The sequence below is a fragment of the Syngnathus acus genome, chromosome 2 (genome assembly GCF_901709675.1).
Source record: "Syngnathus acus chromosome 2, fSynAcu1.2, whole genome shotgun sequence".
In the NCBI taxonomy this organism is placed as follows: Eukaryota; Metazoa; Chordata; class Actinopteri; order Syngnathiformes; family Syngnathidae; genus Syngnathus; species Syngnathus acus.
In genome coordinates, this window is record NC_051088.1 from 13,517,202 (window position 1) to 13,535,367 (window position 18,166).

Here is an 18,166-nt window from a genome sequence, read left to right on the forward strand (position 1 = left end):
GGATAGAGCCAGTCTAATCCTTCTGTTTCGCCTTTCTGTGGTTTCTTAGAGCTTCTCTGCTCCCCAGACGCAACCTGATGACTCTAATTGCCTTCCTCTGGCTGGAAGCATCGATGAGAAATGCTCAAAAGATGTGAGCTGCAAAACAGTATTAAAGCATGTAGAGGGCACATTCGTATTCACCTACATGCTAATGTCTCGTTATATACTTGGATGAACTGATCAGTAGACGCTAAAATATTTAAGAGGCCCTATAACGCTCTTCCATATATACTGAGCATAACATGGTATAAGAATGGTGTTGTGGAGAAAATATCATGAAGCAAATAATGTGTTAAAATGATACATTTGATTAATTGGACAGTTTGTTGTAATGGTCAAGCACTCACTTTTGCTTTGGGATTAATATGGTGGTCTATTTCTTCTCATTTTATCAATTGGTTGTGGGAGAAATATAAGCGCTCCCAAATTTTGTGGGGCACAAACACATTGCCAAACTCAATATGCTCCCCACCCCTTGCCCGACAAATCTTCTGAAATAGGTAGATAACTAAAGATTTATTGAGTTGTTGGGTCACACATACAAGTACCGTGTTTTCTGCACTATAAGGCGCACTGGATTATAAGGCGCACCTTCAATGAATGGCCCATTTTAAAACTTTGTCCATATATAAGATATATACATTTGGCCCGCGGCCCGGACTTTGGACACGCCTGCTGTAGTGGCTCAATATTGGTCCATATATAAGGCGCACCTGATTATAAGGCGCACTGTCGGCTTTTGAGAAAATTGGAGGTTTTTAGGTGCGCCTTATAATGCGGAAAATACAGTATACAAAAATTAAACAAAATAATTTCTGAATATTTGTCCAGTTTAACATCACAGACCATGAACAGAAAACAAGCAAACGCTGCATGCATCAAACGCAAAATATTAAAGTCAAACGACAACAACGACTTGCTGTATAAGGTGGCTGTGCTGGAATTTGTTGATTTAGGGGGGGTGGTTATTGTTAACATTTCAGCTTTAGGTGTTTACTGGCTAAATGCAAAGGCAGATCTTCGAGTTGTCTGAAGAACACGGAAGCAACAGCGACAAAAGATCAATCAAACAAATGCAACATGTCCCTGCACCAGCTGTCACTCTAATTACCTCCCGCCACTGTTATCTTTAGCATCAATTCTATGCTAATGTGCCAGGTGATAGTGGCAATGGCTGTGCGTGAATTCCACTTTCTCCTAACGAGCATCTGATTTCCATAGAGACCACAAACATATTTCTGTAGTAGCTACAGACCTTCTGTATGTGGAGTTAAGCTGTGTTCTGCATTCATGCCCTTGTGCTATTGTGCTGGTCTAGATTTTAATGGTCTATGCAGTTTACTCTTCAAATATTTCCACATGAATTATTAATGGCCGACAAGGGTTTGTTCACTAAGAATTAGCTTAGGCTATAACATATGGGCCGACCTGAGTACGATGTGTCTCTCCAGAGTAAACGAGCCAACTGGAAAGTTGTGTAGCATTGCTAACCCAGGTTGATATGCAGGTTTCTCTTGAGTGTCTTTAGTCTCCTCACTTGATATAAAATGCTAACGTTAGTCTGTTGAATTCATCCCATATCTGTACTTTAACAGCATGTTCATCACTTTTACTGCTTGTAAATGGGGAAATCCCGATCCTTCATTTTCAAATCCTTCATTTGGGAAAAAGCTAAATTCCCATTTTAGACTGGGGTATTAATGTGGAATTTTCTCCCTGATACAATAGATGAGGAATTGTTCTTTATAAACATTTCTAGGGATCGTTTTGGCGATATCAAAGGCCGCAGCGACAAAGTAGTAGCTTACCTTTGACTGTGATAGCATCGTTTACAGCTTTGGCTTTTATAGTTCTTAAACGAGATGGAAAGGCAATGCATAAATGAAGAAAACCTCAGTTCCAAATTCACTTTGACAGCGTCTTTGTAATTTTAATACACCACGTTGGTGACCTCTGGTGTCAAGGGTAGGGTGTCTTTCTCAAGGGTACCTGACAATAGTCAGATAGAAGAATAGCTCTCCCTTTTTGTATCATGTCAAGCATGTTTTATGGTTTGTTGATTTTTTTTCACAATTCTGCGGTGCATTTCATCTGATCCTTAAATGCCTACAGGCTTGACAGAGTAGCGCCACTGATAGCCGTTAGAGGAATTATAGGATCTGACTTCATTAGCCCTGTTAGCGCTAAGCTTCTTTACCCTCACTCATGCCTGGCTTAACCTGCATACTGATAAATGGTGAAGTGGAGAGAAGCAAAAGATAGGCGGAGACAAAGAGGGCTGACACTAAAGCAGTGCGGGGACAAAGGCATTTAGAGCATGAGGCAAAGGTGTCAAACTGGAGTACAGAGGATGAGAAGGGGAAGGGCGCGGCATAAAGCGTGTGAACCTGAGGCAGCAAAGGGGATGAAGCTCAGAGTTAGTGGCTGACTCGAGAGGGATTTAGAAGGAGAAAGCAGCAAAACAATCAATTAACTCAGATCATGGTTGATCAATTACTCATCTAGCGCATCAACATTCCAAGTAGTTTACTGACATTCTATCAAGAGCGTGTTGGAGAATTAACACTGACCTCTATGAACTCACGAGCAGCCGCACGCATGTTTGAGTTAACATGTGCATTCAAGCACATATGCACGGATGCTTGTCCTTAAGTGCATTCATTTGGTTTCCTTCTCACCAGGAAGTCTCAACACTAAGTCTTCTGCTCCCGTCGCTGGCAGAGCTTTTTGGCCGGCTTAACTACGCCCACAGCCCCCCGAGGGGACAGCCCGTGACGGATGGCTGCGCGTGTGACTCCGATTCGATTCAGTCCATTTGATAAATTTATTGCTGGCATTTTCAAAATGGAATTAGTGCGATGTCGCAGAGAGACTGTTTTTGCAGCACAGGTGGCAGAAATATACTTCATGTGGCAAAGAGGGGGGTGGGGCAGTTGGATAGGGATGTCACGGCGAGGGGGGCACAGCAAAACTAACGAAGGAGGTCGTGTTATGACAAGCTCATGTATTAATCATCTTATGGGTGGGGACAGAAGGAAAGGTTATTGGAAATCTGACTGCCACATGCCCTTCAGTCAAACAAGGAACAAGTAGCAATGTAGATTTTGAACAGTTGCGAGACAGACATCTATAAAGATTAATTGAGATGGATTGAGAAGTCAGCCGGAACAAATGTTCTACTATATCCATCATTCATACGCTAGCAAATATCAAATTCATATGCGAGCAGAGTCTTGTCGGTTCTATTTGTTGTTGTCCAAACTCTTTGCCCCAAGGTCTCGCGTCTCGTCAGCTCCATCAAAGTCACGTCTGTCAGTCATGTATGGACACACAAACAATATTTTTCACCACGGCAATAACACCGCAAGACTTGGAGAGTGTTTATAAATACTTCTGACTTAGTTGAACAGACAAAAGAAATCGGGCCAGCTATAGATGCACGGCAGCCACTTTAAGTGAGCACTCACTCATTGTCATGATGTGTGGCATTATTTATCTTCCTCCCATTCCGAAATATATGCGAGTGTGCCGGTGACGGGATGATGTACGCTATGCCGGCCCTTCAACATTCATCAGCTTGGCCACCCTACATCACTTACCTTTATAGGCCTGTGTGACAGTGTCATATACTGCCTATCATTGCATATAAGAGACGGAAAACAGTCTGTGTGTGTCTGTATATGAGGTGGGGTGGGGGTCATGGGCATGATACACGTCGCAAAAAATGTTGACTCTATAGCACTATGTACTGATACAACCTTTGAATTGTGCTTGGAATATTTGGAATAATAATCATGCTTGATTTAACATTATCCTTTATGACTTTTGACAGAAGACATTAAAACTATAAGTAGTAAATATAAGTCATAAAATCAATAAAGACCTAAAACTTATTGATTCAAGACACATTTGGATCATTTACAAAAAATGTAAACACAGAGTCATACAGAGCCCTCTTACCTTTCTGTGATGACACAATGGCACCTGCAGAAAGAAGAGAGAAGACACACATGAATGAATCATGCTGTAGTATCCACACAAATTCCAGTCATCAAATACAGGAAAAGCAATTGTTTTCTTATTTTACACGAGCCTGAATAAACATTAAAACAAATACCATACAGAAGGCGAGAGGTCCACACACATAAAAGACTAAACGGCTTTTCTATATTCAGAAGGAAGCAACCAGGTGGAGGATATGAGCAAAACACAAGGCAGAGAAGCCTTAAGTAGAGAGGCGAGAGTGGCCAGACCTCTATCTCTTAAACAATTCACCCCAAGCACCCTTGGACACTGCTGAAGAGCACTGAGACAGAGCAAATCAAATCCTTTCGGAAAGTATTTTAGACTATTTTTTTTTTTCCGAAAGCCGACAATCCATTGTCGGCCCATGGGATGTGCTCTTGGGCAGACAATAATGCATCGCTGCCCTGTTTTTACAATACAGAGCTTTTTTTTTTTTTAAACAACTAAGGGATATGTGTTTGTGAGAAAGAAAAATAATGAACAGTACATTGATCATGCTATTCTAATACCAGGTTGAGACTTGCATGTTTTGAAGTTTTTGAAGTGTTTGTGCCCATGGACAAAAAGTTTGCATTAAAAACAGAAAGGACTCTTGTGTATGCCAGAAGCTATGCTTCCCTAATAATAATAATAAATACTACTACTACTACAAATTATTATTATTATTATTATTATAACTATCATTATTATTGTAGAATCTGCAAAAAATCATCTAAATATGTTGATCTAGAAATTTTTTTGGGAGACGAACATTTTTCTTTCTAGATTTCAAGATTAACAAATGGGATTGCAAACAGGTCAAGGTGTACCCTAGCTCTCTTAGCTGGAAAAGGCTTCCGCTAACCCATGACCGTGAGGGTACTTGATAAATGGATGGGTGTCACTCAACATGGACCAGTCAAATAGATCATCAGGAGCACAAAGTACGGCCAAGCATTTCTGACAAGGCCAAATCTTATGCAGTCAGTCCCTTAGTGAAAGAAAAAAAAATGTGAGGAACTGTCATGTCATTGCCCAAAACACTTCCTTCTCCTCTTAGTTGCAGTTTGAAAGCACCACACTTCACAGCTATATCAGCAGCATAAAGTCAATGAATTTAAAGCCTAATTTGAAACGAATGTGTGAGTGACGTCCCGATTTGCCTTTGGGCCCGCGGCAGTACCCTTGTGGCTTGGAGTATTATGTAAAGTAGGCCATATGTCGACGCAGGTTTGCACATCCCAAAGGATGTGTGGAAGCCAAATAATGTTCAAGCATGCCTGGAGATGGAAAAGTTTTTACGTAATTTGCAAACTAAGAATAAATATACCGCAAATGTTTTTTTGTGTCTTCTTTGTGGATCATGAATACATCTAATTAAGTCAAACGGCATACTATGTTATGCTATATATGCTCAGTTAGTAAAGCATAGTCATCTCGAGATGTATATATTCATGATCCATTAAAATAACATTAATCAACCATGACTGAGTTGATACAAAGAAAACCAATAAACAAGTATCACATTTAAACATGAAAAATTGGTCAATTAGCTTTGCACTAATTAAAATTATGCGATTCTAAAGCACCAGGATGTACGTTTTCAGTGGTTGTCCTCTGAGTACCGCCCAAATTACTGCTGACAATCACACAGAAAGTGATTGTAGTAAAGTAAGACGATCCCAAATTAAAAGTCCTCTTTGGTGCTTGCACAAAGCATTTCTCACTTTTATTTTGGAAGAACACAGTAATAAGCATCAACTTTATTAGCGAGAGATGCTAACAACAGCATCAGCTAATTAGTGAGTTAATTATAATTCAACACTTTTTTTGTCTTTTCAATGGTCCATATAGAGATTTAACTAGAGTAGTTGAACTGACTTCTGTGTTTCCCACACTGTAACGTTGATCTCCGTGGACAGTAATTGGTACTCTTGTTTTTGACAAACCAAAAGACATTTGTGAGTAATGAAAGAAAGAACGAATCCATTTTGGTGCCGCAGCCCAACTCAGCTGAGATCCCAGCCGAAATCACTTATTGGAGTCAATCACACACCGCCTACACGCTATTCAGCAATGTGAAGGACCACACAATTCATGGCTGAAGATTGATTTGTGACACAAAAGGTATCTGTCATTTCATAAATCTGGCTACCTCACTTTTGTACGGTGATGTGTTTTGTTGCTCGGAACAAAAGACCGATTTTTAGATTTATGAATCAACATGATCTAATTTACCTGGAAACAGTCAAATACATAAGTATTAATTTTGCTTCGCGGAAAAGGTAGGTTTTCAGGTAATCAATTGTCAAGGATTGACTTTATCAAAGAACAGATTCCAATATTTGTCTACAAGTATCCGCTTCTTTTGGAAATACAAGTGCTGCTTCCATGGAGACCTGTGGAGAAGTGTCTATATGTACAAACCAGCAGAGCAACACACACTCATGTTACCTTTTGGACAGGGAATTTTGTCTTCCTGCTCATTACATACTAATGAGTTATCTATTAATGAAAATGGAAAGCATTTATTTTGTGAGCACAAAGGTTTCAGTTGGATTAATTACTGCACTGCAGCAGCAAAATGAAAACAGCAAGTACAGCATCAGTCTTGTGTGGCACATTAGCCATTAGCCAACTGTTATCAACGGCTGGCAAATGGCCCTGTGTGACTCGACGAGGAGCAAAAAACTCTTGTACGAGCAAATCAAACTTGAGGAGGAGTGCACTTTTGTCACACTCTTAATTACCGGCTGCATTTGTGTACTTTTACTCACAGTAAATCACTTTGGACAAGAAATGACAAAGTAAAATACATGAGTGTATTGCTAATTGCATTATATTTGTTGATTTGTCAGTTCAGAATTCATATCGTATTTTAAAATCATGGGGTCTTACTTTGATTTGAGAGTATAATAATCCAGAATTTTACATGCCTACTGTTTGTTGCTATGTTGTTGTTGTTGTTGTTTTTACAATTGAGTTGAGCCTATCTTTGGCATTTTGTCATGTTCATTTGTCTGTATTGCATTTCGAATTGGAATAAGACTCAATCTAATAGCCTGCTTAACAGCTTGATATCCCATCAGGCTCTCCTTGGAGAGGTCAGTCAGCAGGAAGGGGTACTGGGAGCGTGCCTAGGCTCTGGTCGCCTCAACAGATGGTTCTTGATCAGATATTAGAGCTCGGGCTGCGGGGTCGGTGAGCCGCAAGTGTTCGGCTCTGCCCGAGGGAACTACCCCCGTTTAAACCGCCTTGCTATAGCTCGAGTTCTGGTGCCAGGCCATTGGCTCAGATTTGCAGCCAGACTGCTTGGACACTGGGATGATGACAGACTGCAATCCTTAATCTGAGTAGAACATAACTGTGGTTACGTACTTTCACTTGGTCCGTTTGCCATGGGCCATTCTGATCGTAAAACGCGCGATGATCTTCCAACCGTCATCTTGAATGAATGGATCGGAACTGCCTGCGCATTGAGTTGCCTTGTGTACGTAATGTGCTGCATAAATAAAACTGCCTCGCCTTGCCTGTTGCTCGTCATGTACAAGGACAGATCATTAAATTAAAAATAAATGGTAGCTTGAGTCTCATATTAAAATTGAAAATTTTCCTTTGGGAGCATTTTAAACTACAGTAAATCCTGCTTATACATCCATTAATCTGCAGCCTCCTACATCAATAAAGCGAGATTGAAAGAATGGGTGGTGGTGGGGGGGTGAAACAACACCAGAAGCTTTATTTTTGCTTTCCCTGCGCCAGTGGTAGTCTAAACAAAAACAGCTTTAGATTTGACCTTCACTTACAGAACAGTGGTCCTCTCTCAGTTCTGACTGCCACCTGCAGATCAGAAAGGAAAGAAACCCTTCTTTCTTTTTCACATCCACTTTGTCTTATGAACATATACACAGCTATTTTATGTAGTGTATCATTTCCTGTGTTTTATATAGTGTTTATATATCTTTCACCCCATTTGTTGTTGTGAGATCTTTGCCTAGCGACACCCTTGGCAGGTTGGTCACTGAGTGAACAAAGCGTTATTTGCATATTATTGCAATACATTTCACTCTCCCCTTATCGGATGCAATTTTTTGTTTCAATAAATAGTGACCGCTGAAGAGTTTCTGATTCACTTTCTAATTTTGCTTTGCTTGAAATATTATCATAGGAAAAAATATTAAAAATGTGAAAGTGGACACAAAGGATTGGACATCTGTTCAGATTCAAATGGACACAAAAGTGAAAAAGGGCTTCAAACTGAACCTTTGGAGACAGTGTGCAGAAATAAAAAAATACATATCTGCTTTTAATCTTCCTCTTGAGGGCATGCATTATGCAGTATTCCCACTAGAGGTGAAAGGTTGCTATTTTCACAAAATGTCTATTGCATTGCTTCATATTAAATCAAACCACACAAATATTCCAAATGTAGTAACATCTCATTTTCACCCTTGGCGGTTTCTTAAGGACCTCAATAGCAACATAAATAGGATGCAGGGTGAAGAAAAGCTAATTATTTTTTTTTTTTCTTAGTCACAAACTACAAAAATATTGTAGAGCACTTTAAGCTTATATTGAAGCAGCTATAAATATTATGCAAATGTTGAACATGATATTGGTCTCTTAATTCCCTTATTTGCATATAGAAAAAATGTAAGTGGGGTATAATATTAGGAAGGGCTAAAGGCTCTCATTATTACTAACTAAGATGATATATATCATTTTTCAATGTACAATTAATCTGTATTTATTCAGAAAATGTAGTTCATGCATGTTCATGGTTCTTGGTCAGACACGCATATCTACACACACACACACACACACACACACAAAATGAAGAAAGATAAAACTAATATGAGTGGCCACTAAGTAAAAGATAACGTCATTTCAAGCTTATACGGCGGTACTGATATCATTTGAAGATAGCTGGTGTTTTTTTTCATCAGTTACTTGCGATGAGGATTATTAGATAAGAACAGCATCTCTCAGAGCCATCTTAAGATTCGTTACGATACCCTTTCAAATCTTATCGCTGTTCTCTATCAATAGTAATCACTGAAACCTTGAAGAAGACTGGTTGAAACTTTTGGCTTGTAAGAAAGTGATCAAGAAACAAGTATTCTTTTTCAACTGAACATTTCATGGAATGAATTATTCTAAGGAAAAACAACAACACTGCGTGTTTATCTCGACATCTCTCGGTAATTATTTGATAAAAACGGATTCACAGAATAGGAGAGAAATTGTTGCGGTATGTTGTAAAATAATTTATTCCAAAAGATGTTTTTAAACAATTACGTTGTGTTTTGTTTGACAAAGGACACACCTGCGCACTTCAAAATTTCAAGTGTGCAGCACTAACACTCGAAAACATTGCCTACATAATATTAAATTAGCGTACGCACTCTTTAAACTGTCCTAGTTTGTTCAGAGTTACAGAGACAGGGTGAGCTTTTGGAGCGAATGACGGTTGTATGAAAAGAAGAAGAAAGGTTGAGAGTCAAGTCAGTAAGAGCTGAAAGCTGTTTTATTACTTACAAGGTGGTGACAAGTGCAATTAGCAGCTCCCTAACTCAGCTAACAAATAGATATTTTGATAATGAAAGAAAGGAACGTGCCAAGTGACAACAGGGCCTGAAAAGAAAGTGCATATCCGTACGGATTTCAGGTGTATTTATTTGAAAGCAAAGCAACTGTCAGACATTCATTTTTAACACTAATGATAAACCCTTAGGGGAATGGATGGATGTTGACATGCTTTTCAAATGAAATGAAACTGTTTTCAAGAAAGAAACTCAAGTGCTAAGAAATTACTTTTTCTTACGTCGGCGTTATTCGGCTTAAAGGACGCAATAGTTGTCCTTGTGAAACATGTCTTTCTTCTTCGCTAAGGCTTTGGTGCGGAGGCGCGTTATCGTAAAGGAGAATAGGGTTGCGGCCGTAAGAATGATTGTCATTGCCGTCACAAAGCAGACTTCCTGCAGGTCTCCTTAGAGATAAGAACAAGCTGTCTATCCTGAGTTCACTGTTGTAAGGGTCGCTCTTCTTAATATGGTACATCTCGGATTGTCTGACACTGTGTTATTTCTTTGACCAACAGCATTAATTAGCTTTCCATTTTCTACGACAAATCCTAACCTTTAAATTGGCTACCGTATTTTCCGCACTATAAGGTGCGCCTTATAGTGCGGAAAATACGGTACTTATGATGATGCTCCTGTTATTTTGTTCATGGTTTCACAGAATTCCCAGAATAATGTCTTGCTTACTAGGGTATTAGGGTATCTTATTTATATAAACATGTAGAGTACATAACGCAAAGGGGGTTATGTGCGGCACATGAAGCGGCCCATGTTAGATTTAATAGAATATGGATTCCATTGCATTGTCATTGATCTGAGCAGGGCTGTGCACAGACCTTTGGAGAACTCAAAGTTGAAAAGAGGCCATTTTTTTAATTATTGTGGAAAGAATTTAAATATAACATGTGCGCAAACTGGATAAGTTGTAGTCATTCAATAGAAATTCAAAGCTCCCTATTGAACAATTGGGTACGGAAATTGAGAACTCCTTTTATGGATATGGTCGAGGTAGTGGCAGAATCCAAAGACGATGGATGGCGAGATTGTCAAATTTTGATTTGTTTAAGGCTACAAAATGGCAATCAAAACATTCTCAGAAGTACATAACCACTGAGAAACTGAAGGTTCAGTACCCGGACTATGAGGTGACCTGGGATAACGAAGGATATTGAAATGAACTGTAACAAAAAATATGATGGCCGCTCCTCCGCTGAGCTAGACTTTAACATTATAGATCATCTTCATCATGAATTTTTCAATGCCACAAATACATCCTGACACTATTAGGACTTATTTATCACAAAATATTCCAATTCTCAACTTCTCATGTATTTTTTGCTATTGAGGAGAACATTGACTTTAAATGACATTTGCTCATCCTGCACTCCCCTCCTTCATCCCCCACATATACTCAAGAACATAATTGACAGCCATTAAAATGAATGAGAATGTTTTCATTTTTTTTGCTTGAACTTCAAAAGATGTTGCTAAATATTCAATGCATGTTTTCCATGAAAGATTGTGGGGTGATCACAAGAAGATAAAAAATATTTATATTTGACATAATATTGAAAACAAATACGCAGGAATAAATAATGTTACAATATAGCTCCAAACAGACTTTCACAAACAAGCAGATGCTAATTAAAAAATTAAGAGGGGGGGAACAGAAGGCCACTTTGTGCATCAAGGCACCCATAGCTTCACTTCTCTGCATGTCCCTGGCTCTGAGTGAGTTCATTAAAACTTGCTATTAGGAATAATGTATTGGTTGTTAAAATAAATGTTGCTTTGGCATGTATTATAAAATCTTATCCATATCTTTAAACCTGAAGGAATTGTATTGTGAGTAGCATTTCAAATATTAGTAAATAGATCAAAACAATCATAGCGGGCGCCATGCAGGGTTGGACAATTTTGCAATTTCAGGTGGGCTTATTTTATTTTTTTAGCCGTGGCTGTCTTCTAAAACCTGCCTAGCAGGATACCGAGCAATCAAAGAACCTGCTCTGAATTCAGTAACAAAAAATAAAGGTCACCCTTAGAGCACCTTAATCAATGTGCTGCTGCTTATTAAAAAAAAAAATTAAAAATGCAATTATGAAGCAGCTCAGTATTGTATAGTCCCCTCGGCTGGAACCTCGGACCAGCAGTTTTGGAATATCATTCATTTTATGCACATAATAAATCAGGGGTCACCAGTCTTTTTGAAACTGAGAGCTACTTCTTATAAACTGATTTCCGAGAAGTGCTTCCAGTTTGATACACACTCAAAATAACAAAGAAATAATAAAACTAACTGGTAATTGGTTATTTTTTGCCATTGCTATTGTTTTCGGAAAAGCACTACAAGTAATACGGTCAGCTCACTGAGCTATTTTTAGAACAGCCCCTAAAAGCACCGTGGCACCCCTGTACTAAATGCTCTATGTTGAGTATTTGGATATTTGGAATCATACTAATTAGTACCCATACCAAACTCAAATATTTGATCTCGTGTGAGATGTTCGTCCTTCCATTTCACTGCATAATGACAAGTGTTGGTCATTGGAAGCTGTCATCCGTCTGAGTTTCCACTGATAATATACCGTAATTTTCGGACTATAAGTCGCACCGGAGTATAAGTCGCACCAGCCATAAAATGCCCAAAAAAGTGAAAAAAAACATATATATGTATATAAGTCGCTCCTGAGTATAAGTCGCCCCCCCACCCAAACTATGAAAAAAACCGCGACTTATAGTCCGAAAATTACGGTATATTAAAAACAGTACAAAGTCGATGAATGTTGTTTTTATTCACCTTCAATTGGGGTTTGTTTTAGCGAATATTCTTACAGCGTTCCCATGAATATTCAGGGTAGGAGCAGATGTAGCCCAACTGCATGCTGCAAGGCACTAATGGGAAGCCTACTTTCCTATGTGCCTGTTCATTTTGAAGTGGTAATGGGCTTAAGATGCGTGTAATTTCATGCTGATAGCGGATGTGGAAGAGTGCCGTACCTGAGTGCCTGGGATAAGGAAGCGGGACCCGCTTCTTGCCCAGTGCTACTGCTCACCAGCCGTGTTATCTTGTGTTTGATAAAGAAGCAGGTGTGATGCAGAAGTTGGATACTTAGAATCGTAGTAAAAGGGATGTCATTAAATTTTTTTTTTTTAAACGAGATGAACTGTTCAAACTTGACTTAATTACCACCTGTTTGGTTGGAGAAACTATTCAGATGAGCTTTACTTTTCTTTCTCTAATAAAGGGATGCAAATAGCAGAATATGCAATGGAACTTTCTAAGCAAACAAATGCACTGGCTCTCGATTAAGTCAAACTGAAAAGCAAAAATCAGGCAATAAGATTTGTTTATGTAGGAGGCTGGAAGGATGGATGACAGCCTCTGCGTCCTCTAAAGTCTCTTGTAGGCCACAGCTAAGTTCACCTTCATCTATCAGCTGCATCACCATGACCACTATAACTCATCACCTACACAACAAGATACGGAGTGTAAATGTGGAGGTGGAGAGCAAGGACGAGAGGGATAAAAAAAAAATATATATATAAAGATAAAGAAAATCGAGGATAGAATCACTGGTGCCCTTGCTTCGGATACAATAAATGATGATTTTAATAAATAGATGTGCAGATTAACTCTCCACATGAAGATAAATAGTGTGAGCGCACACTTATGTTTAAAGCTTACATTACAGCCGACTCAATTGCATTACCCGAGGCCACGTTGTCTGTCTTTATTGCGGCGGTCCTTGTCGATTTAAGTCGCTGATAAATTGATTATGCCTCAAGGCCACCTGCTGGGCACCGTCTGGCAACGATCAGACTCAATAGTAAATCAATAGCACATAAACCAGTCATCATTGCCCATACTGACCTTATCAAGGTATATGGAGATATAGATCACAGCTCAAATCTGCTCAACCAAAAAAAGGTTAATACAAGTTAATTTGTCCTCTTGGGAAAACCTGGATAAATGTCAACATTTGACCATCAAAACCTGGCTTGTTTCATAATTATCGTAGGAAACAGAGGGGACTTGACTGTCTTTGGAAAGAGATCGAGAGTATATGTCCTCTCTAATGCCATTGCAACAGCTCTCATTTTCTAGTTTTTTTTTTTTTTTAGAGATAGCTGGCAGATCATCACCGTGTGTTGACGTGTGTGTGCATCTCTGTGTAAACAGGTGCTGCAGATCTCCTGAGAGGTGTTCCACATACAGTCACCTTGAGCCAAGGCTGTGTCTTAATACGAAGAAGTGCGGAGCATAGGAAAGACCTGACACATAAAAAGGGTGGGGTGGGGGGGTTGTCCGCAGAGCACACGACAAAGTACCGTATTTTCCGGACTATAAGGTGCATTGGACTATAAGGCGCACCTTCAATGAATGGCCCATTTTAAAACTTTGTCCTTATACAAGGCGCACCATCAATGCATCATGTCAGATTTTTAATCCAAATCAAATCATTCTCCATTTTATCTTTTTTATTTCAACTTCAAATGCAACAAATCAACTTTATAATCACAAAATAATGATCCATAGTCTTTTTGAGTCATGATTCATAGTCTTCAGCGGGCCAGTTATGATTGATTTCATGACACAATGCTTAGGGCCAGTTTAAATTTAGGAATTTGGTCCATATATAAGGCACACCGGACTATAAGGCGCACTGTCGGCTTTTGAGAAAATGTTAGGTTTTTAGGTGCGCCTTATAGTCCGCAAAATACGGTAAGTCGCAAGAAACAACCAATGATGATAAAGCTCACACACAGTTATCCGTGTGGTATCAATCGGTCTGCTTGATGAATAATTTTGAATGGACACTGAACAGACAGACGGACTGTTGTCTCTCCCTCCAACTTCCACCCTCACACTGTGCGACCAATGCACAAATGCGGTCACTGGAGCAGAAAGATAAACCGAGAAAGCAAGCAGCGGGGAATGCGCAACAAAAATAACCTTAGTTACACATTTGGTGTCATTTATGTACAGTGTAAATCCTACTTTAATTAAGAGGAGCAAAACATTAGCGGCAAATGAGCTGTGATAATTCCACCTGCTTCCATCATCCTGCTTCCCAGTAGCTCTGCTTTTGCTTTGGGAGGAGGGGAGGCAGTGCCATGCAGTGTGGGGATTAGGAGTGTGACACCAATCCAAAGCTAAAGACTAAAACCAAATTAGTTAATGGTGCACAAACAAAGACGTAACCACATGCATCTGCTACTTGGAAAGAGTTGCTTCATGCAACGTGTTGAGAATTTAACAGGGAATTGTAAAGAGTTCAGAATTGGAACTGGACTGTTTCCAAGCAGCTTGACTGTCATGGTACGTGTATTGAGGTTCTCTCAAAAAACTGAGTCCACAACTGGGTCTCAGAGGCTGTTAAGATGAAGGATTACGTGATAGCATTGGCTCTCTCATGGTGAGAGGTGCCTGTGAAGATGCAGAAATACAAAGTCTGCCGAGTAGAGATATGAGTGTGGAGATAAGAAGCGCAGAGGAGATTGGCCCTTTATCATGTTTCAGAAGAGTGAAAGATGAGAGCCCGCGTCTCTGGGATGAGACCTACGGTATCTATGCCGTCTGACACACCTGTCAAGTGACGTCTCTTAGCTGCTTCGGCAAACTCGTCCGAGAGCTTAAGTATCTCTCGAGTGTTCTTTGTCATCTTCACAAGGAAAGTTAAAGCACCACTTTGTCATTTTCGTAACATGGTCCGAAAATGGAGTCGTAAACATGGCTGCCCCTGAAAGTGATTTTTTTCTTTTAATTCTCAACAATGTTCTCATCATCATCATCATCAATATGATTATTTTATTACTTATATCATTTGTATTTTGCCAACCATCCATAATCATAGAGGTGCAGAAATGTGTTGGGTCAACTTCACAAATGTAGACCAGCCCTTTAATAAATGCAGAATTTTTCCCATTGAGCTCTCGGAAATGGAACACAACCTGTTCTTTGTTATGTCATTCCATCTTCCAGTAGAAATGACATTTCATCTAAAATGAACCCTGTTGGAGAAACTACAAGCTGGAAAGGAGTTCAAGTAAAAAATATTTGCTTGTTGGTCCGTGTAGATATTTATTTTGGTTGTCCTGCCTGTGTCCTTGCAGGTTTATTAGATGACATTAGATGTGTACATTATTAATTTTTTTATTTCTCAAGATAATTCAGTTGGGCGAAGGTCAGCGTAGCGCCCTCTATTGATTAGCCGCCACTACTGCAATCACTCAATCGTTTTGTTGCACAAAAGATCATTTGGCAAATAAGTGTACAGCTGCAGCTGTTGTAAAATGTGCTCTGTAAGAAACAACTTTCATTGTATTGTATGGTATCATGTTTTTATACGTAATTTTATAACGCACAATTTGCAAACTCATAAATGACATTTGCACATGCTCCCTCCAGAACTCTTCTCTCTTAACCTTTGAATAGATGACCTTGTCTGATGGGGAATTAATTAGCCTATGTCCTTTTGATGCATGGTCACTTTTATGTATTATTGTTTGTAAACTACAAAGTAGCAGACGACACCATTAAAGTATTTCATCTGCAGTTAGAGTAAAATGCCCAAAAAGCATTTTAACCAATGACTTCATCAAAACTATCTCCGCTAAGAACATAATAAAAGCATTTCATTCTGCAGGCTAAACTGGGCAAATCAAAACCCCTCAAATTTCTCTTCATGTGCCCTCTGCCCCCTGAAATCGCTGTCTCAGATAAGTAATATATTCTGTGGAAAGGGTACATCTCCAAAAACAGGGCAATCACATTAAAAGCTAATGGGATACATAAAATCAAGAGCTCATGGGTGATGATTAATCAACTGATGAAAAGTACATGGCTTAAATCAGGTTGGATCAAATTAATCCCCAGTCAGCCACTGTTCTACTCCTCCGGGCAATTTAGTGCGAAAATACAATTATGGACTATACGTTACACCTGACTGGTTCATCTCAACTCCAGTTTCTCTGGGGTACCACATCATGCCTGTACACCCGATACTGCATACCCCTTCACTCGGGAGTGTGATGATAGGGGCAAATTATGTCCCACCTCCTCTGGGATGTTACTTTTGTATGTAAGATTGCCAAGTCAAGTGAAGTACGTTTTACTTATATTGTTTCAATCCAACACAGAGCGGTACAGTTCCAGGACTACACTCCTGACTTAAAACAGAAAGCCAACCACTGTGAGAGCGAGGATTTTTTTTCTTTTGGGCAGAGGAAAAGATATCGCAGAACAGCGACAAAATATTTCAAATCTCCAAATTTTTCAAAAAATGCTGATGAAGATTCATTTTATGTTTCCATGAGAAGGGATGGAAATGTGAAATAAAATTCCCATACAAAAATTGGAAAATACCTAAAAGACAACTGGGGGGGGTCCAAGCATATTTCAGGGGGAGGCAGTGCCCCGAGCAGCCCCCCTGTAGCTCCGCCACTGCAGCCAACTGAATTCCACAAGGCATTTTTATCCCTTGGCACATTGAAAAAATAGTAAAAGTATTTGTATTCAGAAATATTTCAACATGCTGTGCCTTTTGAAAAAACATCTGAATTATTGTAGAAAACAATTAATTGAAAAGACTATAATCATTATTATTTTAAGCATATTTTAATAGCACCCCGGTCACTTTTGCAAAGGTGTCACTCCGAGACTCACAATTACCTGCCAATGTCAAATCCATTTCTGTTTCTGCAACTCATCATGAAAACAGGGCTCTATATCCGGTCAGCCTGGCGAGGTCGAGAAACGTCCTCATTCTTGTAACATAAAACAATACTGCATCATTAATACATTATAAGACGACTTTACGTATCGCCTCAGTCGGCATGCATCTTTCCATTATGCTGTCAGCCACACCCAACTTTTTCTCCTCAATCATCTGAACTTGAAAGAATAATGGTCAGAAAAATAGATACAAGCAGAGAGCTTTGGAATAGCATCCTATTTTGAAATAGGCACTCAGAAAATTGAAATAAATATAAGAAATAGCTCTGAAGAGAAAGTTTGTGTCCAGTAAAGGAAGGACACAGATAAAAATCTTTTTATTTACTCGTCTATTACAACAAAGTAAGTGCTCATTTTCTTTCCGTTTGCTATCATTTGGGAAAACATCTCGATATTAAATGATGGAAATGAAATTTCAAGAGGGACTTGAATGCATTTAGATTTCTCTAAAGCCAACAACATATGTGTATGGCTGAGTGTTTTATCATGTGGTCACTCACGTTCTACTCCGAGCTCTAAATATTGGGGATTTGTGTTATTGATGTTTTTCAGCCTCATCCTGCTGACAAATGCAAAACAGCTTTCTTGTGTTAATGGCAAATAGATGATGTAAACAGACACTTCATGGGCGTCAAAGGGAGAAAACTAATAGCATGCCATTTGAAAATGCAGAGGGGAATCGGGGGAGAAATTATTGGATGACACAATCTGATGATAGAGAATTTCTACACTATAATCTTGCGCTCTGATCTTGATTCTTGCAAATCAATATGGACATGACCATGATGGAACATCTGAG

At 39.2% G+C, this 18,166-nt stretch overlaps 1 protein-coding gene across 1 annotated transcript in view; it reads right to left on the minus strand.

Moving 5' to 3' along the window:
* LOC119119173 (cadherin-4-like) overlaps nt 1-18,166 on the minus strand; it is a 155,234-nt gene that overhangs the window by 90,411 nt on the left and 46,657 nt on the right. The window contains exon 3 of the mRNA XM_037245690.1: nt 4,003-4,026. Within this exon, the coding sequence (XP_037101585.1) occupies nt 4,003-4,026 (24 nt within the window). The remainder of the gene's footprint in view (nt 1-4,002; nt 4,027-18,166) is intronic.